Below are 25082 nucleotides of genomic sequence, written 5' to 3'. Positions count from 1 at the left end.
AGAAAATCTATGGGGTATTGTGAAGAGGAAGATGCGATATGCCAGACCCAACAATGCAGAAGAGCTGAAGGCCACTATCAGAGCAACCTGGGCTCTCATAACACCTGAGCAGTGCCACAGACTGATCGACTCCATGCCACGCCGCATTGCTGCAGTAATTCAGGCAAAAGGAGCCCCAACTAAGTATTGAGTGCCGTACATGCTCATACTTTTCATGTTCATACTTTTCAGTTGGCCAAGATTTCTAAAAATCCTTTCTTTGTATTGGTCTTAAATAATAATCTAATTTTCTGAGATACTGAATTTGTGATTTTCATTAGTTGTCAGTTATAATCATCAAATTAAAAGAAATAAACATTTGAAATATATCAGTCTGTGTGTAATGAATGAATATAATATACAAGTTTCACTTTTTGAATGGAATTAGACAAATAAATCAACTTTTTGATGATATTCTAATTATATGACCAGCACCTGTATATATATATATATAGGGTTGTCAATAGGTTAATAATTTTAATCGCGATTAATCGCACACGTAGAGTGAAATTAAACATACACTATTTATTTTGTTTAACATGTTTATTTTGGTGATGTCAATCGATTAAAAAAATGAACCAACAAATCACACACAGCTTTTATGTTTTTAAACATACTTTTACGTTCTAATAATTTCAAATTTTATCTCCAAATTAATGTAGTAACAACACATTTCTTTAACAACATCATTTTATGAATGAAAGCCAACATTCTAATATTGTTGGCTTTGCAACTGATGTCTTTATTAAATATATTATTTTTTTCTACTAATCAAACCCATTATAATAAGTGTGCCCTTCCTACCTGACTAACAGCTAGGAAATATGCAGAAAATAAATAAAGTTCTCAAACACTTTTTAAGGTCTTTACTGCTAAATACATGAAATACAGAAGAATCCTCATTAAAGCTACGAAATCACATTGATTATTTATTTTTTGTTTTGTTCTTTGATTAACATTAGTGACCGGAGTCACAGCAGCACGTTTAAGAACACGGCCACTTTAAGAGCTGCCGCCGCACTAAGCAGGTCTTGCGCTTCCTATTTTCACTACTCTTTGCATTCATTTAATGCTTTATTTAACTCATTGAAGACTGTGCTTCCGGAAATACTAGACAAAATGTGCTCTCTGGCATAATCTTGTGTGTTTTTGTTCATCCAAGCACGAAAGAGAACTTAATACAGGTGCGCTGTCTGACAGATTCTGACGCAGCCTTTAGCCCATGTGTACACCAGACGGGACCTCTGTGTTCCACAGCCAGAAGCTGTCAATCTATACTGGACGTGTCAATACAACCATTTCAAATCGCGCCTAAATAGTTTAAAGGCCTGAATAAGAGCGTGATTACATAATGTAACCCTAGACAATGATGACAGAAAAAACGGATGTTGAGTTACTGCCGTTAAATTTTTTTTAGCGTTTTAATAAAAAAAAATTGATCGCATGCGTTAACGTGTCAACGTTGACAGCCCTAATTTATATATAACCACTATAAAAAACAGAAAACAGTCCACTTTGACAAAGCAAATTCTTGAGAGAATATGTGTGTGTGTGTATGTATATATGTACAGCTGCAAAAAAAGTAAGAGACTATTTCAAAATAATTTCAATTTTTCTGAATTTACAATTTACACATATGTGTTTAGGTAGAATGATCATTTTTGTTTCATTCTGTGATCTACTAACAGTGTCCTATGGTGTGACATAGCAAAAACGTAGAAATCATCGATTTTAGATGGTCTCAAAACCAGCATCACAAAGTGGCTTATGTGGTCACTATGGTTACGGCAGAGCATAATGAGGATGTGTGGTTTCCATGGTTACAGCGCTGTGCATTGTGGGTAAAGAAAGACCTTTCATTAACGTAACACCCTAAGACAGGGCTTATGGACTGGCAGTTTATGGGAGAGAAGCATGTATGCGTGTTTGTGTGTGTGCTGACTCCTAACAGTATTTATCCTGTGCATTTAAGGGAGTCAGTGTGCATTGATTTCCCATTACTGCTGCTAAGGGAATCCTGTGCGAGAAGTGTGTGTGTTTGCGTGTGTCAGATCAATACTAACAGAGTGATTCCTAAGACTGATCAGTAGATCTGTGTGGATCGATATGTCTCGACATGGCAGAGAGCGGTTTTACATGCAGAGACACATCACTTACGAATGTAAAGATAACAAATTAAAAATGTCAACAACAAGCCAATTAAACATTTTCAAGTCACACCAGCAAAGAAAGCAAGGGCGATACAAAGAGATAAATATGAATACACAGATGAAGAAAACAAAAAGTGAGAACAGAACGAGACTTTAGCCTAAAACCTAGCAAGTTACCTCACAGTCCACAAATGCTTCTAAAGTAGCATCCTAATAGTCACTAATAAGTAATTTATATCAAACGCTCTAAATCGACAGAAGCGCTCTTAAAGTGATAGTTTACTATAAAACTATATATTGTAAATTGTATATATTTATATATACAATAAATATATACTATATATTTATTTATATATTGTGAATATATATATATATTCATTTTATATTTACATTATATTTTATAACTATATACTGTATATAAAATAGACTATATCAAACCTGTATGACATTCATCTGCAGAACACAAAAGATGATATTTTGAAGAATGTTGTAAAAAAAAAAAACACTGGACCCTATTGACTTCCATTGCATAGACACAAAACCACAGAGACATTTCTCAAAATATCTTCTTTAGTGTTGCACAGATAAAAGAGTCATAGACAGACTGCAAACTACATGACCGTGAATTATTTTTGCTGTACTATCGCTTTAAGTTACTGATGCAATGGTCTCTCCACCATTCACTTCGCCAGTGGTTTGTATAAAAGCAACCTAAAGTCATTTTATTTTAATAAGAGTCACCTGATATATAGATACAGCAGTTAAGGAGACATCTCGTCATCTTTAGGAGGGGAGCTAATGTCTTTCCAGGAGATGGAGTTGGTGTATGTGATGGAGACCTGTTGGTAGGAATGCTTTAATTGGCTCTCTGTATTTCCTGTAACTCCGGCACACAGCCTGTTAACAACACCTCACACACACCGATCTCCCTTGTGCTCAGAACTGTGAAACATTACACTGCAACTTTCCACTTGACTCTGTGTCTATGTGTGGTAAAGCGAACACATGCACACACAGATAACATGACACGTTTAGGTCCTGCGCTTTGAACAGACTCACAGAATACACCTTGTTAAGACACACACAGGCTAAAGAGTCTTCTACCAAGAGCGTGTGAAATTCAGCTCATTCAGTTCTGAGTTACAGTGTTCGAAAGTAATATCTTAATGACTCAATTGACACCTTTCTGCAACAGCCATTAACAACACAGACAGTGAGATAATATTTCTACATGGATGTCTCATGAAGGCACACACACACACAGAGCTCACAGCGTGACGAACTGTGAGCATCTACAACACAACCAATTAAATCTGAACATGTAGCTGTGTGAGCGAGGGGACAGATTTAATGTCACACTGGAGTCAGTGCCTCTCTCTGAAATATGAAATGTCTCACACCAGTAAAAATGGTCTCCAACCAAACCAAAAGTGGTGCCAGATGAAAAAATATCATTCAGTTAGGGACGACCGAACAACGCTGTGAAAATATGAATAAAAACCTGTTCGAGTCCATATAACTTGCATGCCGTGTTCCAAGTCTTAGAAAGTCATACACAACACTTAAGGCTATAATTTATTAGATTACATAATTACATTTGTTAAAACTATTTAATTAATTAAAGGGATAGTTCACCCAAAAATCCAAATTCTGTCATGAATTACTGACTCTAGTTGTTCCAAATCTGTAGTTCTTTGTTTGGTTGAACACAGAGAAAGATATTTGGATGGATGCTTGTACCCAAATACAGTAGTTCTTGGACCCCATTGACTGTCATAGTAGGAAAAATTGCAATGGTAGTCAAAAGTGCCCCAGAACTGTTTGCTGTCCTACATTCTTCAAAACATCTTTTGTGTTCAACAGAACAAAAAATTATAAAGTAATTTTTCCTATGGTAGTCAATGGGGTCCAAGAACTGTTTGGTTACAAGCATTCTTCCAAATATCTTTCTCTGAATTCATCAGAACAAAGAAATGTATACAGATTTGGGACAACTCGAAGGTGAGTAAATAATGACAGAATTTTAATTTTTGGGTGAACTGTTCCTTTAAGCTATTATTGAAGTAGTATTATTGATAGTTTTACATTTTGAATATAAAAAATATGAAAATTATTTTCTTAATACTGATATGAATACACTGGGTCGATTACAATCCTAAAAATACGTCACTGTTGTGACAATTTGTGAGGTAAAATCAACATGACACGTCTCATTTTAAATCATCCTTGTCCTTACTGTTTTTTGCTTAAGTATATTTTGGTGTATTTTCTGTAAAGATATTTATCAATAATGCAAATTGTAAAAAGTAAAAGTGTAAAAATAAGACTGAATTGCTCCACAAAAACAAACCAAAAAAAAAAATATAAGTAGCTTCTTTGCAGTTTTGGATGAACTATCACTTTACCTGATTAGATTTAACCCATGTTCTCTCCCTTATGGTCACGCAAGCCCACGTGCCTCACCTGGATCTAGCACCTTTACTAAGAATATCAGCCTACTTACAAAGGAACTGTATCCTCAAAGAGAGAGAAAGTTAGAAAATAATGGAATTGGGGGGGGGGTGTGGTTGAGTTCTCAACAGAAGAACAATGTTCTGTCAGAAAAGTAGGTCATCTTGTTGAAGGGTCAGGGAGAGGGCATCCACTCGATTCAAAACTCTCTTCAACACGCACACATAAACGGCAAATGAGATGCAACCTCTGTTTCACAAGCTGTGGAAACACATGAGAATTGGGTACTGATGGGTAAACATCAATCAACAGATTCCAGCTTTGTACCGTACTACCAGAGAAAAGAAGCTCAAACCCTGGTGGAGTCGTGGTATATTCTTAAAATGAAAAACTCTATTTAATGCATTTGCCTGGAAAAGGACGATCAGCACAGAATTCTCATTCTAAATGAGTAAAGAAAAATTGGGGGGTTTAACTTTAAAGGGAGAAATGTAAATAATTAACAGAGCAAGTCCAATGAGGTTCTCACATCATTGGTGCTATAGTCCTAATAATCTAATCCAGCCCCACAGTAAAGCAACTCTCGTAGCAACACAGACATCATTTAGCAAATGCTTTCTATTTCTAATAAAAGCTTGCACAATACACTAATTACACAGTCAGTCCCAAAAGCAATTAAGGGCACAATGATGATTGAGCAGAACCGGGACCTCAGTAACTACAGTTTTTTTGGGTCACCCTGACTTGGTTCTGAACTTTCAACCTTTGTTTGATGTCACTTCTCCAGAGCTTGAGTGGGCATACAACATAGAGATATTAAACCATACATCAAAACATATACAGTAAAACACACAGTCAGATGTCTCAGTGGATTGTTCAGCTTTGAGCAGATGGTCATTATCCACTAATGTCTGTGCTTTATTATTTTACAGAGTTTACAGTCTGCATGTGTGGCCCCATAACTAATAATTAAAAATTAAGATGGATTAACTTGTTTAGACAATATAGGAAATACCAGAATTGTTAGTTACAGTATGTAAGTAGGGGTCTGTTTGGGTTTAAGAGAAATAATTCCTTTGTCGCACGTTCCCATAAACAAAAGGCTTGTAATAATAGATATGTATGTTTACGCATAAATACACAGACAAGCACAGACAGAACACAGTCTTGAGAATCACTAACAAAAAATGAAAAGAAAACCTAATGAATAATGATGAATTAAAAGTAAATGTATATATACTGTATATATATATTAGGGCTGTCAAACGATTAATCACGATTAATCGCATCCAGAATAAAAGTTTGGGTTAACATAATGTATGTCTGTGTACTGTGCATTTTAATTTTGTATTTATAAAAACATACGCATTTATTTAAAAAATATATATAATTTTAATATTAATAAACATTTACATATAATTTAAATTATTGGCAAATATAAATAAATACATGGAAGCATTTTCTAAATATATACATGCTGTGTACATATATGTGTTTATAAGTACTAAATTAATATGCACAGTACACAGACATGCATTATGTAAACACAGACTTTTATTCTGGATGCGATTAATCGCGATTAATCGTTTGACAGCCCTAATATATATATATATATTATATTCATCCGAAAACATGATTTACTCACCCTCATGTTTAAAACAACTGGAACCTAAATAAAAGGCTAATTTTTATAAGAAAAAAATATCCTGACCACTCTTTTGCACATAATAAAAGTAATTCTTAAATTGATGTTGACATATTATCACAAAAGGTGATTATCATTTGGTGTCAAATGGCGCCAACATGCCCTTTTGTCGACCATCTGATATTTCTCTGAAATTACCAGCGAATAACTTTCATTTTGGTCTTTTTCCTCCTATGACATCAAAAGACGTGGAATGTAGCACATGAGTCATATGGAATCTTTTTTTATGACACTTTAATGGTGCTTCATGGTGTCACTGTGTAGCATGACACCCCCGTGCCCTTTCACTTTCATTACAAAAAAGAGCTTTTGTGTTCCACAAAAGAAAGATCGTCACATTATCTCAACTACACAAGGGCGAGTAAATGAAAGAATGTTCATTTCTGGGTGAGCTATCCTTTTAATGAACATTCATTGACCAGCCAGAGCAAGGAAGAGGTAGAAAGAGTAAGAGAGCGAGAATAACTGAGAAAACTCATTGTAATTGTCTGCTAAATAAATCAACATGAAAAGGGTAATGTAGTTCCGCATCGTGCTGAATGTCTTCTGAAACATTTATCATTACAACATCTAACTCGGCCGGCATGAGAGATGCTAAACCATTAGCGCTGTGGGGCTGCTGTTCGTTTTTAAACATCGACCGCAACCAAACACAAACTCTCAGCGGCTGCGACCGCAGACCTCCAGCTACTGCAAACACACAGACCCTCAGCAGATCTTTTCAAAACAAACCACGTGTGGAGTGACTCTCAGGGTCTGGAATCTACCATATAAACTTAAAGGGGCAAAGTATGGAAAAATCATATTTTCGTTGGTCTTTTTTTATATGAGCTTTGATGGACTATGCAGACATTTTACTGTAAAGCTCCTCCTCATTCACAACAGCCATTTCTAAAGGCTGTAAAGACAGAAATATGTGCAAAATTACTTTTACACCCTTTTAAAGGAAACTACACTGCAAAATTTTGTATTTTATAACTATTTTCAAGGTATTTTTTACTTTTCTTCAAGTACAAATGTCTACAACTTCTTAAAGGAATAGTTCCTTGCTACAAAATGAAAATTCCGTCAACATTTACTCACCCTGTTGTCATTTTAAGCCTGTGTGATTTTCTTTCTTCTGCAAAACACAAAATAAAATATTTTGAAGAATGTCGGTAACCAAAAACCATTGACTTTATTGTATGGACACAAAACTAATGCAAGTCAAGGGGGACCAACGGTTTTCTGTTACCAACATTTTTCAAAATATCTTCTTTGTGTTCTACAGAAGAAAGAAAGTCATAGAGGTTTGAAATGACATGAGGGCATGTAAATAATGACAGAATTTTCATTTTGAAGGTAAACTATTCCTTTAAAGGTATACTCCACCCAAAAATGAAAATTCTGTCATGAATTAAATTAAATGAATTCATGAATGCCATGAATTAAATGATAATTAAGTTTATGATTAAAACAAAAAATCTGCCAATGGGGTAAGCAAAATAAATTTAATTCAAATTTCAACTTAATTCAGTGAACTTAATTCAAGTTTATTTTGCTTACCCCACTGGCAGATATGTTTGCTTGTTTTAAGCAAAACCCACTTTTTATTTAAATCCAAAACATAAACATCCATAAACATTTTTTTAAAGAAACTCACAACTTATTATTTTAAGTTTCTCAAGTAAATGTATCTTGATTCATACATTTTACTGGTAGTAAGAAATTTCTTAGATTTTATACATACAGGATTTGCTTAAAGGAGTCATATGACACGGCTAAAAATAATATTATCGTTTGTTTTAGATGTAATGCAATGTGTACACACTATTTAAGGTTCAAAAACGCTGTATTTTCCACACACCGTGCATGTTTGTATCTCCTCTTTGCCCCGCCTCTCTGAAACGCGCTGATTTTTAACAAAGCTCATCGCTCTTGAAAAGCGAGGTGTGCTATGATTGGCCAGTTCACCAGTGTGTAGTGATTGGTCGAATACTGCAAGCGAGTGATGGAAATGTTACGCCTCTTACCATATTCGGAACATCATGTTCCCAAGCAATTGTACTGACAGGTGATAAAATGTCATCGGTACTTTCCTTATCAATTCGAGCCCGAATCTGATCCGGAAACGAAGATGATCAAGCCAATACATCAACTTTGCCAGCGCAACTTGAGCAGGGTGTAAAGGACTGGTAAGGTTTTTAAAAAATATATTATGTTAAACAGTTTAAAACTATAGCTAACTGTTTTACCTTTTATATACAACGTTATAAAGATTTGCCGTTAGTGATCAACCAGTGTTACGCGTCGTGACACAACAAAGACAATAAACCCCATTATAAACACGACATTTGTTGCCTCTAGCTGGAACATAATTGCTGATTATTAGGACTTATGTTGTCTTTTTTCACATTGCGCGCATCTGCATTTGCAGATCACACAAAGAAACAACATGCGCTACAAACACACGACAAACTCAACTCGCGTTAGTCCGTAACAAAGTCTTTTACAATGAAAATACACTTACAGGCTTGCGAATCTGAAGTGCCAGACGAAGTTGTAATGGCTGGAATGGCCCCACTTTTTAACAAAAGCTTTCGTGCACAGCCGGCCTTGATCTCTCCCAGGTTCATGAAGCAATCATCTGTGAAATGCGCTGCACACACTTGAATATTCGGATTGTACTGTATTGTAAATAAAATGTAACCATTCGTTTTTAGTTGTCTCATCTTTTGGAGGGGCAAACAAAGAGGCTTTCTTTTCGCAACGAAACACACAGCGTCTCCACGACATGGCTGCGGCGGCAAAGATACAATAAGATTTACAACTACACTCACCTCACTTGCGTATAGATTTGGGCGGTCTTAGTCAAGTCATACCATGAACTGACGTAGATTTGTGGGGGTGTGGTTACACGAGGTGTTTCAGGCAGGTCTGGGTGAGCATTCGCTGTTAGATAGAATGCATCTTTTGTTCCGACACTTTAATTTTTGCAATTTTACGTGTCTAATACATGCATGGGCAACTTATAACACACCAAAGACACAGAAAAACAGGTATTCGCGCCATATGATCCCATTAAGACCAACAAGTAGGTTAGACAACACACCACAATACAAGACAAGCTGAACAAAATTCTACAATGGCACATCTGAATTCATCCATTACTCATTTCATTCCTTTAAACACATTTATTTCTTTGAATTAGCATTGGTGTCACACTCCCATTACCCCTCTGTAAGCTGCGAGTTTGTTTCTGACACTTTGGTTTTTCTAAATCCCTGGGTTTTCCACAAAGCGTGCCAGGGAATGCTGATAATGAGCTTAAACTTCTGTGTGTGTGTGTGCGTTCTCAGCGTGAATGCTGTGGGATTAGTCAGATGTTTACCCTCTGTGTGTGTTTGGCGGCTTTAATTGGCCTCTGCATCGTTCTGTCTTTTAAATTCCCTACAGAGCACATAGTCAACTCAGCAAGAGCATGCACAAACACACACAGAGTGTTTTAACTCATTCTGCAGCTCGCTCACTTCTGCGTAAGAATGTTGATTACGTTGGGGCCCTATTGCTGCGCTAAGAGATCAGACACCCGAACAGCGGCCCCATGGTCAACAGCTCCGAAGTGAACAGGAAGTGCTCGGATATCTCTGCTTATTATGGCACTGAGGGAAGAAAATTCACAAAGACACGGACTGTGCCAACTGACAGAAATTCACTAAAGGAATTATGTAAATGCGCGGCGCACACGGCCAAAAATCTGTGCTCAATGCAATTTAAGCAGCGCATCTCTTGCAGGTCAGATTTCGAGGCGCTTGTGTCAAACAGAATTACTGTGGCCTATATATTCACATGATACCAGTGTAGACCGGGCCTGATTCAACTGGATTGTCACTGGTTAGTGTCTGAGAAGCAGACTGTTTGTGCTGAAATACCATTCACCCGAGAAATAAAAACAAGGTAAATGCTGCGCGCACATTCAATCTCACTCACTCTCTCACAAATCTGTTGAAGTCAATTGAATAAAACTGGAGAGAATCAAATCCTAGTAAAATCCTGCAGTGGCAGCAGTGGAAACAAATAAGAGAGATGGGAGTTTAATTCGTTTAAACGGTCTGTCTTAGAAAAATGCACGTGCAAACACACACGCGCGCACACACACTTTTCTCTTTATCCATTTACATTAAAATAATACAAACAGATCACAAAACACATATTACCAAATCAAATATCACTCTTTTAAAGCCATATTAAGCTTGATGGGCGTACAGAGAGCACAGATACACGTTTACAAGATTTTATTCCAACATGAGCTGCTCTTTAAGTGCTTAAAGGAACAGTTCACCCAAAAATGAAAATTGTGTCATCATTTACTCACCCTCAAGTTGTTCCAAATCTGTATAAATGTCTTTGTTCTGATGAAAACAGAGAAAGATATTCGGAAGAATGCGTGTAATCAACAGTTCTTGGCCACCATTGACTACCACAGTAGGAAAATATGCTTTATAAATTTCTTTCTTCCGTTGAACACATAAGAAGATATTTTGAGGAATGTAGGAAAGCAAACAGTTCTGGGGCCCTTTTGACGACCATTGTAATTTTTCCTACTATGGTAGTCAATAGTGGCCAAGATCTGTTTGGTTATAAGCATTCTTCCAAATATCCATCTCTGTGTTCATTAGAACAACATAAATTATACAGATTTGGAACAACTCGAGGAGGAGAAATTAGAGTATAAGAATGAATTAAAGGCATATTTCACCCAAAAATGAAAACACCCTCTTGTCATCTCAAACCTGTATGACTTTCTTTCTCCTGCAGAACACCACAGAAGATGTTTTTAAGATTGCTGGTAACCGAACAACGGCGGTACCCATTCACTTGAATAGTACTGACACAAAACCAATGTAAGTCAATGGGTACCGCCATTGCTAGGTTACCAACTTTCTTCAAAATATCTTCTTTTGTTATACAGGTTTGAAAAGACAAGAGAATGAGTAAATGATGACAGCATTTTCATTTTGGGGTGAACTATGCCTTTAATAATTATACAGCAATCAATTTACATCTAGTGTGATTTGTATTCCTTCTAGACAAAATGTTTCAGATTGACAAGAAAAATAAAGTGTGGGCATTGCGGCAAGGTTGTTGTTGTTGCTATGAAATCTTAACTCTGAAAACATTATCCTGCCACCTTTGACGGTCTTCCGTCAAGACCAGCTTGTTTTAAAAGCTGAGGTAGAGTTGATTTTTCCAACCTGGAAGTCTTTACTCGGTTGAAAACTCGTGGAACAGTTCCAGGTCCGGTAACAGAACTCTGACGGTGAGAGAAACCCTTTACCATATTTTTCTCCCAACACACCTCACTCCTCATCTTAATACCATCATTACACCTCAGCCGGACTTTAAATGGGTCCGTGCGTGTGCGTATAAGCCCTTTATCAGGCTTCAAAAGGTTCTGCTGACTAAACAGATATATTTCTCATTTACTTAAACGCTCTGAGCTGAGGGGCTTAAACCATGTGGCTAAGCTGACAGCCAGACCTCCAGAGCGTTCTGATTCCAGGTCAGATGTTCCATCCTGATAAAACAGCGATGTTGTAACAATGGCACCCCATGACTACGTAATTGTTAGATTTACACTGTAACCTCTTTCACAACCAAACATAGATTTGTTTCGAGGGTTCACAAACCGATGCCTCTAGATTGCGAAGTCTCTGGAACAAACTGATTTTGCACAATACATTTCAACACAAGGACAAAGGTGGTTCTGTGCATTTTGTTATACTTATGAAAGCCACATGTCTGATAGTGCCTTAACAAATACAGTAAAACTCTCTATAAACAGACTAAGTTGTGAGTAGTAAAAAATTGTATCTGCATAATTCACAGCACAACACCTGAAATGTCTCTTTCACCTAGAAATCTCTTAAGTAGGGATGAATATGGATGAAAATATTTCCTCTGAATAATTCCGATGAAATAAACATCTTCACACAGCCAGATTTGCTTATTAAACAAAAGTGATTGACAGGTAACGTTTGCCTGCTGTCACATTTATGACACTGCTGTATAACTTCCAGTTGATGTTATGACATCATCGTGACACAGGGTGACATAACAGCTTTATCAGCCATTCAATCATGGTAAAACATGTCAGGTGTCAGAAAAGTCTTTTTTAGTCTGTCATGCCACATGTTGACGGCTGTTTTAGCTACCTGGTTTGAAATTTACGAGTATAATAATGCGATCAGACAGCTGAGGAAACGATCTTAAAGCTGATTGGCTCATATGCAAAAACAGGAAACTTGTATACATGCTACTATATATATATTCTATACTCAAGTAATTCTTACACAAACTCCTACACATCATTTCCCTCTAAAACCCATAAACACACACGTCCCCCACCCACACAGCATGCCCCCTTTAGGATCTACTTCCTCACTCCAGATCTGTGAGGATTATTCCCACAGTTCCATTCTCTGTATCTCACTGCGGAATGACACCCACTTCCTGTTCCCTGAGGGTTCTTACAGGAAGTGGCCTTCCTGCCTGTGTTTGTTTTAGTCTCAAGAAACATGCAAGCCTCACACAACCCAAACAAAACAATCTCACAATTTGGGTTTTACCAAATTTGTTGAGAATGCTTTCAACACTTCACACGGATTTAGAATGTCTCAGACAGTGGGCTGTAGTCCAAACTTAATCTTAGAATAACAATTTGACTTTATGTTAACCCAAGATTTTTTTTAAATATAATAGCACTCATTAGAGACAACTCTCCCATGAATGTTTAGGAATATAAATTGCGATGTTTTATATGTTTTGCTTAAATTCAAGTTTAGTACAAACAACTTTACTTGGTACAACGTTGTGGGTTTGTAATGGGGAGAGATAGTTCACCTTCAAAATAAAAATTCTGTCATTATTTACACACCCTCTTGTCATTTCGAACCTTTATGACTTTCTTCCTTCTGCAGAACACAAAAGAAGATATCTTAAAAAAAGGAACCATTGAACGCCATTGACCTGCATTAGTTTTGTGTCCATACAATAGAAGTCAATAGGGACCGATGGTTTTTGGTTACCAACATTTTTCAAAATATCTTATTTTGTTTTGCAGAAGAAAGAAAATCAAATCACACAGGTTTAAAATGACAACAGGGTGAGTAAATGTTGACAGAATTTTTATTTTTAAAGTGAACTATTTATTTAACTATATATAACTATATATATTCATTACCTTTAAAATGGCAGGTAACTGTGTGTGTAACCAAAAGAGAGTGTTTTAACACTGTGATAAACCTCACTTTGGTTAAAACGTGAAACCACTGTATAAATAGCCAGATAAATGATTCAATTCAAGAGATCAGCCTTTTTATTTCAAGAGAACTATGAAGGTCTGGTGGCTCTGGGTCTATCTGATGGTATGAGAAATATCCCTCTCGTCTTAATGAATTATTCCCTATAAAATGAAAAACATTCCTAAATAATCTCAGATCTGTTCGTGTCCACGATTCCCTGCTCTGTCTCACAGAATGAACCACATGTTTCCTGAAGCCATCTCAGGCTGAAGAAGCTAATAAACAATAATACAGATCTTATGTACAAATAACAAATACCTGTCTGACGGAGAGAACTGCCCATTCCGGGCATTCTGTTTCTGTGTGTAGGGCGAGTCTGGTGGCGTGTGGATCCGCTGGTACCCGCCGAGTTCCAGCGAGCCGATGCCAGCATACGGGGGATCTTCTGCAGGAAGTGAGTTCAATGTGGAGCGGCTAAAGTCTTGGATCTCAGCGTAGTCCCTCTCTCTGGCCTGACGCTGACGGATCTCTCGCGTTTTTGCCTGAATCCTACACAACATCAATAAATACATATAAACAACATAAACAACAGAAGTACAAGAAAAAATGACCACAAAAGAACGAAATATCATTATAATAAAAGAATCTTGTGGTCTGGTACTGAAAACTTGTGCTGCACCCCAATTTGCTTATACCATAAAAGTGTGTACTCAACTCAACTCAACCCCACCTATAGTTGCCCAGACTACACTGTAACAATTTACAATGATACCCATAGCAAGTACCTGCATTTAAAGAGACAGTTCACCCAAAAAATGAAAATTCTGTCATTTATTCAACCTCAAGTTGTTCCAAATCTGTTCAAATTCCTTTGTTCTGATGAACACAGAGAAAGATATTTGGGAGAAAGCTTGTTGCCAAACAGTTCTTGGCCACCACTTACTACTATAGCAGGAAAAAATACAATGGTAGTCAAAAGTGCCCCAGAACTGTTTGCTTTACAACATTCTTCAATATATCTTCTTTTGTGTTCAACAGAACAAAGACATTTTTTAAAGAGTACATTCCTCAATATTTTTAAGGGCTTATTTTGGTTTATGGAGTGTCCGACAACAAGTTTATGTACATACATGATGTAAAAATACTATTATTTCGTAATAATAAGCAGTTTTTATTACCTTACTTCTTGACTGACTCTCAAATGATTCGTTCCGCGATTCATCTGTGTAATCTCCGCCTTTCCGCCAGCGTAGTCTGATCTGATTGGTCAGATAGTGTAGTCTGCTGTGATTGGTCAGATGGTCTAGTCTGCTGTGATTGGTCAAATGGTCTAGTCTGCTGTGATTGGTCAAACGCGTTCAGCATGTGTCGCAAATGGACCGCCTATCATTACTGCTGTATTACGGTTTGCAGGTGGTTGGATATTAACAGTGTATAGAGAGAGATGGCGTCGATTTTACCTTACCAGTTCGAGCCCGAGTCTGACGAATCATTCTTTAATCCTTATACAGATGCCAGTAAGAAAAAGGACTGTTTTAGACACTTCTCTTGTAACAGTTAGTTATCACGGCATACAGTGTACGGTGTTCGTATCTTCAGATGTTATTATAACTATAGTACACCACGCAGTTCTTGAAATAAAGACTTTGCGAGTTAATATGGTTGAACACTTACATTAGCGCAACGAGTTTATAGCTAACGTTAGGTAAACAAACAGTAACAACCCCAAAAATAACGGTAACGTTAGCTAAACACAGACATGAGATAACGTCACACAAATTTAATTTTAAGTAAAGACAAAAATAAAGAGTCACACTTACAGGTTGTGATTCGGTGGAGCTTACAGGTCCAAATAAAGTTGGTATTGCAACATCTTTTAAGGAAAGACGTTTAATGTATCCTGCAGTAAAGGCGCCAAGATTGATGAAGCAATCTTCGGTAAAATGACGCGCGCAAAGTAAAACGTTCGGTTTATACTCCTTTGGTGTCGTTTGAAAAATAAATAGTAACCATTTTTTCCTCAGAAGTTCTTCCTTTGGTAGTGAAAATAAGACTGACTTAGTTTCACTACATAGAACACAGCTTCTCTTAGACATGATGCACACGTCACGAACGAGCTAGTACAGTGTTTGGGGAGGAGAGAGTTAAGTTTTCGCAGTCAGTAGGCGGGGATTTTTCTAGTGACGTAGGTACATTGTGGTTAAAGATTCGGACAGGTCATGGCTTGTTCGCGTGATTCAGAGTCGATTACCTTTTTTATAAGCTAATAACTTTGTTATTCGTTCACCTTCGGATTTACAACTTGGCAGATTGCTTACATTCAAACACGGCAAAATTAAACACTTCATGAAATGTATTTTTTATGATCTCGAGGAATGTACTCTTTAAATGTACAAATTTAACTGAACGATCTTAATTGAATGTCAATGATTTATGGTTCATCACTTGGGGGAAAAATCATTTTGAAAGTGATGCCAACCATATCATTTCTCTATAATTTTATCATCGTTGTGAAAATCTTTATAGTTCTCATTCTTGATGCATAACAGCAGTGAGCAATACCGTCAAAATAAATCCAGCATAAAAATACAGTTTCAGGCACTGAGAATTGTTTATATTTGTTGTGTTCATTCCTGTTGCTCAAGGTTGTGGGACAATCCCAGCGAACACGCTTACACATAAAATGTAGACCTTGAAGTCGCTTTAAATAATAGCATTTGCCAAATGTGTAAAACGTAAGAAATGTAAATGTAAAAATGAAGATTAGATGAAACCAGTGTAAGAACATGGCCAGGTAAAATGGCCAGGTAAAAGCTGTGACAGCCATCAGGCAAATGAGAAACAAAGCTCTTTCATTGGAGCCCTTCTCCCTCCCTCTGACTCTTTCTCTCCATTCCCATCTCATCTGCTCGCCCTGTCTCTTAGCACGCTGTAAGTGTGTGTGTGTGTGTGTGCTTTAAGCTGGAAAAGAGTGAGTGTGAGAGAGAGGAGAGAGAGAGAGAGAGAGAGAGACAGAGAGAGAGAGAGAGAGAGAGAGAGAGAGAGAGAGAGAGAGAGAGAGAGAGAGAGAGAGAGAGAGAGAGAGAGAGAGAGAGAGAGAGAGAGAGAGAGAGAGAGAGAAAGAAAGAAAGAAAGAAAGAAAGAAAGAAAGAAAGAAAGAAAGAAAGAAAGAAAGAAAGAAAGAAAAGATTAAGACAGAGACTGAATGAGCAGGGCTTTCTCAGCAGGATCTCACAGGACAGAAGGGAAAATGGAGGGGGTTGGCATGAAATTTGTAATAAAACAACATGAACACACCTGCAGGCACACACACATGGTGAACAGCTGACACAGGGTGAACATTATATACATCAAAATACGCAAACATCAAAACAGTATAACAATACACACACATACACAATGACACAACACAAACATCAGGGGCTTAAACAATCACTGAGGAAGAGGGTTTGAGGAAGTGGGCACGGTTCTGTACGAGGGGCAGGTAGGGTGTCAGGAAATGCCTCTGATTAGAGACCGATGATGAGAGAGATTAGCTCTGACTTTGCGCGCGTGTGTGTGTGTGTGTGCGTGCGTGCGTGCACCTCTCCTGTTCTTGTCTCATCCGCTGTGTCTCCTCTTCAGATGCATGAGTTTCCTCAGGCTTCCACTTTCCAGCATCCGAGCGCTCATCCTTGCGGTACTTCCCGAACCTTAAGCAGAAACACACAAGCATGTTATGCCACGTTGACACCTTGTATTAGGAACAGACATGATCCTCATTACTAAAGAGATTTTGTGAATTTGTGTGCATGTACATACATAAGCTTTTTTAAATGATTGGATTGTGTGGGTAGTTTCTATTAAAGTCATTGCTAACTGGCACAGTTTAATCCGTATCAGGGCGGTTTATCGTTTACACTACATATCATCGCTGTCGGGCAGAAACCTCCTATGTCCAAATTTGGTCAATTTCATATTTTTTCACAAATCGATGCTATTGGTCAGTCCCCATGTGGGTCTGTTATTTTTACAAATTATTACCCAATCTAAAGTGTTGAAAATAGCTTGAGAGCAAATCTCTTAACTCCACTGGACACTTCAACTGTCTGAGAAGTCTCGTAACTCCACCTCTTCTTCACTCCGCGGGAGCCTCTCGGCATTACGTCTCCTGATTGAAAGTTTTTTAGACAATAACGAGTGAAAATAGTTAGGTTAGATACATTTGAGTAGGCCTGTTTTGTTCAAAATCGATAGCTGTAATGCTTCGGTGCAGAAGGAAGCCCGTGAGCCACAAAGGTAAATTTGCGAGCAGATTCGGCTAATTTCCGCCTATTAGACACCCTAGTCAGCTCATCGTTTTTTGTATTAGCTTTCATTAGTTCTTAAAGCCACGTTTCTTGTCAAAAGGCTCAACGCGACCGCAGACTTTGATGAGCACTGCTGGCAGCAGCGACGTCTCTGTCCGTACCATTCTTATCAATGACAGCGTAATCTCGTATCTCCCTGCTCCCAAGTCATAAACCTTGTATCTCTGATTAAACATGGTTTTGGGGAAATGTTGTGTTAATGTTGGTACACAACAGTACATGATAGCAATATAAGGCATAATACCAACTTTAACGATACAATGTTTAAAAACTCAAAAAATATGCCGTTTTTTTAATTTCCTGAAAAATAATGGTTTTGGAGATGCGAGGATTCCGCCTGACAGCGACGATATGTGATGCAACACCGGGTTATACCAGGTGCAGGTGTAAATGGTGTCCAAGGATTGTTCTAAAAGCTATGGGGTGTGACATCCCCCACATCTTGGTCAAATTCAGGGCTTTGATTTCTGATTTGAGTGTTATCAAGAATTAAACGCATTTAAACCTGTCTACTCTAATTGAAACCGACGTTAAAGCTCTTAATCCATCTATTTTAATTCATTTAACAAACTAATCACTATTTTGCAACTGTGAGAGGATGTCTCTGCAAATCTTTGCTTTATCAAGCATATCAATTCATTAATATCTCACAGCTTGTGTGTGAGAGAGCGTGAAAGGGGTTTCTATGTGATGTTATGCATGGGAAGGACTTTTATTTCTGCGAGGACTTGCATTCAGAAGAGCTCATTAATATGTAGAGGGTTTATTAATATGTAGCAGGTATCTTTGGCTCAGCGAGGCAGTTGACAGCCATTAAAATACCCCATTGCTCCAGAGGTCGTCTAAAATATTCCACGGATTCAAAATATAGTTTGCTTATCTGTAATGTCTCTGAGACATCTATAAGATGTCTGTAAGATGTTTATGATTTAGAAGGGATTTAAAACTGCTCTTTCTAAGATGTTTTTACACAGATCTCCAGATCTTTATCAGACGTCTTACAGACGTACGTGTGCTAGCATTAACGCTGCATTGACTTGGTCACAACCAAATCATAAAAAATTAGCAACGTGGTAAAAAAGCATGTTTATTACTGTATTGTGGTCATTTCTAAGCAATGTAGAATTTAAACATAGAAGCTTGATGTTGGTTTTACAAAAAATTGTATGCCAACATAAACCGAATTAGATGTCAACAACGCACGTACAGTTTATTTTAGGCTGCAAGGTACAGTGTGTGATTTTCAGGAGGATCTATTGACAGAAACGCAATTGAATATACATAACTATGTCTTCAGAGGCGTTTGTTTCCTTTAAGATGGCGGCAGGCAGGTGTGGAGTGATAATCGCACTGTTCGGCTTCTCACTGATTTATACGTTTTCATGGCATTTGAATGAAGTGGACAATATATTTTTTAACTTTAATAATGAATTTGATCAATCGGAAAGGAGGTGGAGTATGTGCATATATTAGGTCAGATTTTATGTATAATGAGAGAAAAGACTTGGATAATACTGGTGTCGAAGAGGTTTGGCTGGACATTCTTTTATCAAAGAGTAAACCTATTTTAGTTGGTATTTGTTATCCTCCACCTGATCAAAATTATTTTTATGAGAGTCTCAAAGAGATTTTAAATGTATCAAATTATAATTTAGGTCAACAGATATGCAGAAAAACGATACATCATTGTTTAAACATTTTTCGTATGCATTGAAACAAATCATTGCTGAACCAACTTGAATTACTTCCAAAACCAGAACAATTATTAATATTATATTGGTTTCTGATCATTTTAAGATCTGTAGAAGTGGTGTTTTGGAGGTAGGAATTAGTAATCATTGTGTAGTCTACGTTATTAGGCAACATAATACATTAAAAATTTGATTACTTAAAAGGTATAGTCCACAAGTATTTGTTGAAGAACTTAGTAAGGTTAATTGGACTGAGGTGATGCAGTGTGTTGATGTGGATATGGCTTGGGATAGGTTTAAGATGAGTTTTTTACAAGTTTTGAACAAGCTTGCGCCTTACAAAGAGATACGAGTTAAACAAAGAACTGAACCATGGATGACAGATAGTATTTTGAAGGATATTAAGGAACACAATGATAGTTTTCAAGTATTCAAAAAGGGATGGAATTAATTATAATTTTAAGCATCAAAAAATGTAATCATAAAAGAAATGAGATAAGATGTAAGATTAAAGAGGCTAAAAAAACATATTTTACATTGGTGAATTGCAGTGGGATTCTCCAAAATTATGGAGAGTTTTAAATGATTTAGGTGATCGGAAAAAGGCTAAGAGTAAATGTTCTAGAATTAGTCGTAACGTTAACGGAAGATTGATGTCAGATCAGAAAGAGGTAGCAGGTTATTTTAACAGATTTTTTACTACTGTTGCTGAAAAATTGGTAAATGAGCTTCTAGTACAGACTGGTTTATACAATGATGAATTAGTTAAGTATTATGCTAATTGTGGTTTTACTTTAGGGGGTTTTTCATTCACTAAAGTAAATGAGAGTACAGTTTAAAGAAGTTAAAGGAACTTAAATGTAGTAAAGCGACAAGGTTAGATAATATTCCAGCGAGGTTTGTTAAGGATTCAGCTAATTGTATAACCCTGTGGTTACTCATATTTTAAATCTTTCTATTAGCCAAGCAAAGGTACCTAACGAATTAAAACAAGCAAGAGTTATCCCTCTGTTTAAGAAAGGTAGTAGGTTGGAGAGTAACAATTACACGCCTGTGTCAATTTTGTCTACCTTATCTTAAGCCTTTGAAAAGATTATATTTGATCAGATTGAAGACTATATTTCCAAATGTAATATTTTATATGAATGGATTAAGTCCTATCTTTAAAATAGGTGTGGAATTAAATGGGGTGTTTTCAGATTGTTTGCCCATCTCATGTGGAGTACCACAAGGAAGTGTATTGGGACCCTTACTTTTTTGAATGTACATTAATTATTTTATAATTGTACATTAATGGCCTGCTCTAATCACCTAATGTTATATGCTGATGATGCAGCAATAATTGTTACTGATGAGATGAAAGAAAAAGCAGAAAGTGAGTTAAGTAGAGAGATGGAGGAAGTATCCAAATGGTTTATTCACAATAAGCTGTTTTTACATTTGGGGAAAACTGAAGCTATTTTATTTGGTATTTTGGTTTGGAGAAAATGTTCTAAACTAGAAGTAAAGGTTGGAGATTTAGTTATTACTTTTAAACAAGAAGTGTTTGGGATGTATTTTGGACAGTAAATTGACAGGAGAACACAATTTTTCAGCCAGCGCAATGCTTCGAAAGGGAGGGGTAGTGTGGGCCATTGGTTGCAATTCGCAACCTGACCGCTAGATGCTGCTAAATTTCACAGACAGAACCCTTTAAGCAAGTAAGCTAATCAGCTTGGATTCTAATGGTAAATGTTCCTCTTGGGTATAAACTCCATTTACACTCGCTTTCACAGTCGCACAACAATGCTGCTCATATGCGAGAAACCTCAAGCTCACAGTTAATTTTCAATACAGTGTGAACTAAAGCATGTTGATAGCTAACAAATCTATCTGCTCTACACAAAGACAAATAACCCACAAATACATTTTGGACAAAAGGTTGAAATGCTTTGATTGTCAGGGACATCCGTTTAATGCTACCTTTTTGGTAAAACACCCATAATTCAGCACAATGTTGCCTGCTTTTTATAAGAGCACTGGTAGGCAGCTCATTAGGATTTGGAACAAAGCTTATCTGATCTGGTTGGATTTAGAGAAGTGAATAAGAAAAAAAGAAGAGTGTTGCAGACTATTATCATCATTATTCTTCGACTCTTTTATCTGACACGCTTCTTAGATGTGTTTTTAATTACCTGAACATCTCTCCGAGGCCCTTGAGCATTCCTTTCTTTGTTTTACTCTTCTCCTTCTCCGGCTTCTTTTTGTCCTTCCCCCCTTTATCTTTCTTGTCGTTTTGAGGCTGGTTGCCATTGATCATCTGTTGCTCGGTGACTGGAAGAGGAGTGAGGTCAGCTACCGTGGAAACGGAATCGCGCCCTGACCGAGAGCTTCCTTCTGTGTCTTCCTCCACTACAGAAGAAAAAACAGAAATCAAATCAATAGTTAATTTTACCTTAATTTTAGCCACATTTCTATGAATGTAAGTGTTTTGGACTGAACCAATCAGAAAGAGCCATACATGTGTCCATGCACTCCTCTTCATCCTCATTGGCCGCTGGCCTGTCGTACGATTTGTCAATCGCGGCTCGGAAGCTCTCGTTGCAGCCCCGCCCTCTTATGATGCGTGGGCGTGGCCGGTGAAAGGGAAGGTCACCATTGAGCGTCACCTCAGCGATAGCAGTCTGTAAACTTTCAAGAGAGCTGGATTTCTTCAGGCCAAGGGATGGACCGACGTCATGTGAGGAAGAACCTGAGGAAGAGTCCACTAGTTAACTTGTCAAGCACTTATTATTGCCGTCTACCCAACATGGATCACAAATGAACCCTGATAAAAGCGGCCACGTTCATCTAGAAATAACGTGCATGCTCTGCTATCATATTTAGTCGCCGTGGCAGTGGGAGAAGATTCGTATCTGTATAAGTGATAAAGATAAATGAGTGGAAATAAAGCACAGGGAAGCCTGTATGCATTTATCTTCATCAACTCTGCCTTACTGAAGCGTGTCAGACCCCTGTCCCCTCCCTGCCTATTTTTAACACTAAACAGTCAAGTGTTTGTGATACTGCAATATTTTAAATAAGGCCCACATATAACACATACACACACACATATATATATATATATATATATATATATATATACTGTGTATATATATAAATATACACTATAAAAAAAACAGAAAACAGTCCACTTTGACAAAGCAAATTCTTGAGAACACCAGATGTAAAAAATAATTAAAATGTAAGTTCAAATGCAGGATACCCATAACCTGAACTGTGTCTCTACAAAGAATATGATAAAATATTATTATTATTGTGATATGAATGTGTCATGAATGAGATATACAGTACTAGCTCATTCAGTTTGTAAATGAGACTCAAACATACTTGTTCAAAGAAGGGCATTGTCTTTCAGTACATTTAACCAATGAAATGCTCTGATAAAGTGTCACGAAATTCTACCTCACTGTCGTTTTTGAAAAATGCAATTAAAATGGGCGTGAACGCTGTGAGAAGAAGAGCCGTTAAAAACCGGCGAAGGTTCCGCCATGGGAGACGGGCGCTCCAATCACAAGGCGCTGTCATGAATAATTAGGAGAAATGTCTTCTCATTGGTCAAGAAAACTTGAATAATAATGAGACACAGGCGCGTCATCGATGTACTATAGTACATCGCCACGTCACATCCTTTGACGTTGGCCAGATGAGGATTTTAAACCCGGTAGGGAAAAATAGCGCAAAAAATCTAGAAATTAACTAGTTTTCTCGACTGTAATACCTTACAGTTGCTAACATTGTTTTCTATGATGTGCAACCCAACCAACTTTGTTTACATCTTCATAAATGTTGTTTAATGTTTCGTGGCTCTTTAAAGCTCACGCTATCAGCTCGCACTTTAGTCTCTTTCTGAAGGCATAAAAAGGCTATCCAAACAGAGTTACGTATGCACACATAAAGCACTGCACTCTTCATGTTCAAGGACGGAGAGATTGCAGTGAACAAAAAAAAATAAGGATCAATGCATTATTATGTAAATGGAAAAGATCTGTTTACATTAAAGATTCTTTTAAAAAGACCTTGCTCACAAAATGTAACATCACTAGTGCTTTTTTTAAGGCTACAATACACTACAAGACTTTTGCTCAGATTTTGCCCAGATTTTCAGTCTGGACCTGTTACAGAAAATCTGTGCAAGTCTGCAGATTTGATCAGTTAGTGTGTTTCAATCTGAAACTTTCAAAAAGTCTGCAAGTGTATGATGTCTAGTTTTTAAAAAATTTGTTCAGATTTTAAAAGTCTTGTAGTGTGTTCCAGCCATTACTTTGCCAGCAAGTAAAGGCCAATAGGCTATGCTAAAAAATGTAATTCAAGTTCAATTTAGCACTTTCAAGTTTGTTTTCACATACTTTCCAGTACTTGAATCCACGTGTCTGAAATTTGAGTACTTTCAAGAAGTGTGAGCACAAACTTAACCAAGATTACGATGAAATTCAATTTGTCTATAGACAGTGGCCACATTTACATGTAAATAGTTTTAAATGTGCATGAAAGTCAAACCCTAAAGTTTACCTATAAAATAAGTAAAATTCTGAATTCAGTCCACTTTACTAAATAGAAACTGCTTTTCCATCCATTTATGCCTCACTGCGTATGCAGCTTGCGTCATACCAATCAGATACGTTTTTTTTGTTGCAAACAATGGGTGAGCAATTAAATCTATTATTTTATAAAATCTACTTGCAGCTGTGCATCTGCTGCGCAGCAAGTGCTGTTTAGGTGCACAGTGTGAATGCTGTAACCAGTTAATACCGTGGCTGAAATAAATATGTGCCACTTACGCAAACAGTGTGAAACAGGCCTCAAAATCAATGCCGACGTCTAATCTAATAACCCTGTGGTGAAAACAGGCGTGAGCGTGTGAGAAAGTGGTCACGCTTACCTGTGTGGTTGTCTGTGTAGTGTGTGAGGTTAATCTCATCAGCCACTGTGTGAAGGGCGCACACACGCACATATACATTCGCAGGATGGTTAGTTTGACCGATCAACATGCAGCAGGCATCCAGGCAAGTATGACCATCAACAAATCAGACAGAGACAATCAGTCAGTGCTCATTAACAAACAGTGTGGGTTGCCATAGTGATTCAATCTTTTTCCACCAACATGATGCGGGAGTTGGTATCAGTTTGGCCCAGGTCCATGCTTCTCAAAAATTATCTGAGATGCGCAAAAATATTATAAATGATAAAACTAAAGATAAAACTTATGAGATGTTAATAAAATCTGTAATATGCCGAGGCTACATGATAATACAGACACCTAAATCGAGATTTTGGTCTCAAGTAAGGGGAGCATTAACACAAAACTATGGAAAACGTTTCATGCATTTTAGTTTACAAAGTAACATTGCCAACTACTGGCCTGGCATTCAAAA

The 25082-nt window shown here is 37.2% G+C and overlaps 1 protein-coding gene across 5 annotated transcripts in view; it reads right to left on the bottom strand.

Moving 5' to 3' along the window:
• pard3ab (par-3 family cell polarity regulator alpha, b) overlaps window positions 1-25082 on the bottom strand; it is a 100460-nt gene that overhangs the window by 41549 nt on the left and 33829 nt on the right. For 3 of the 5 annotated variants that reach the window (XM_057333435.1, XM_057333437.1, XM_057333438.1), the window contains 5 exons: window positions 24590-24634; window positions 22169-22399; window positions 21843-22059; window positions 17213-17320; window positions 13947-14177 (listed from right to left, as the gene is read on the bottom strand). In XM_057333435.1, the coding sequence (XP_057189418.1) occupies window positions 13947-14177; window positions 17213-17320; window positions 21843-22059; window positions 22169-22399; window positions 24590-24634 (832 nt within the window). The remainder of the gene's footprint in view (window positions 1-13946; window positions 14178-17212; window positions 17321-21842; window positions 22060-22168; window positions 22400-24589; window positions 24635-25082) is intronic. The other 2 variants (XM_057333439.1, XM_057333440.1) reach the window with 1 other exon arrangement.

This window comes from Triplophysa rosa, linkage group LG5, assembly GCF_024868665.1.
Source record: "Triplophysa rosa linkage group LG5, Trosa_1v2, whole genome shotgun sequence".
In the NCBI taxonomy this organism is placed as follows: Eukaryota; Metazoa; Chordata; class Actinopteri; order Cypriniformes; family Nemacheilidae; genus Triplophysa; species Triplophysa rosa.
Note: the sequence above shows the minus strand (reverse complement) of the source record. Positions and strands in the feature narration are given on the sequence as shown.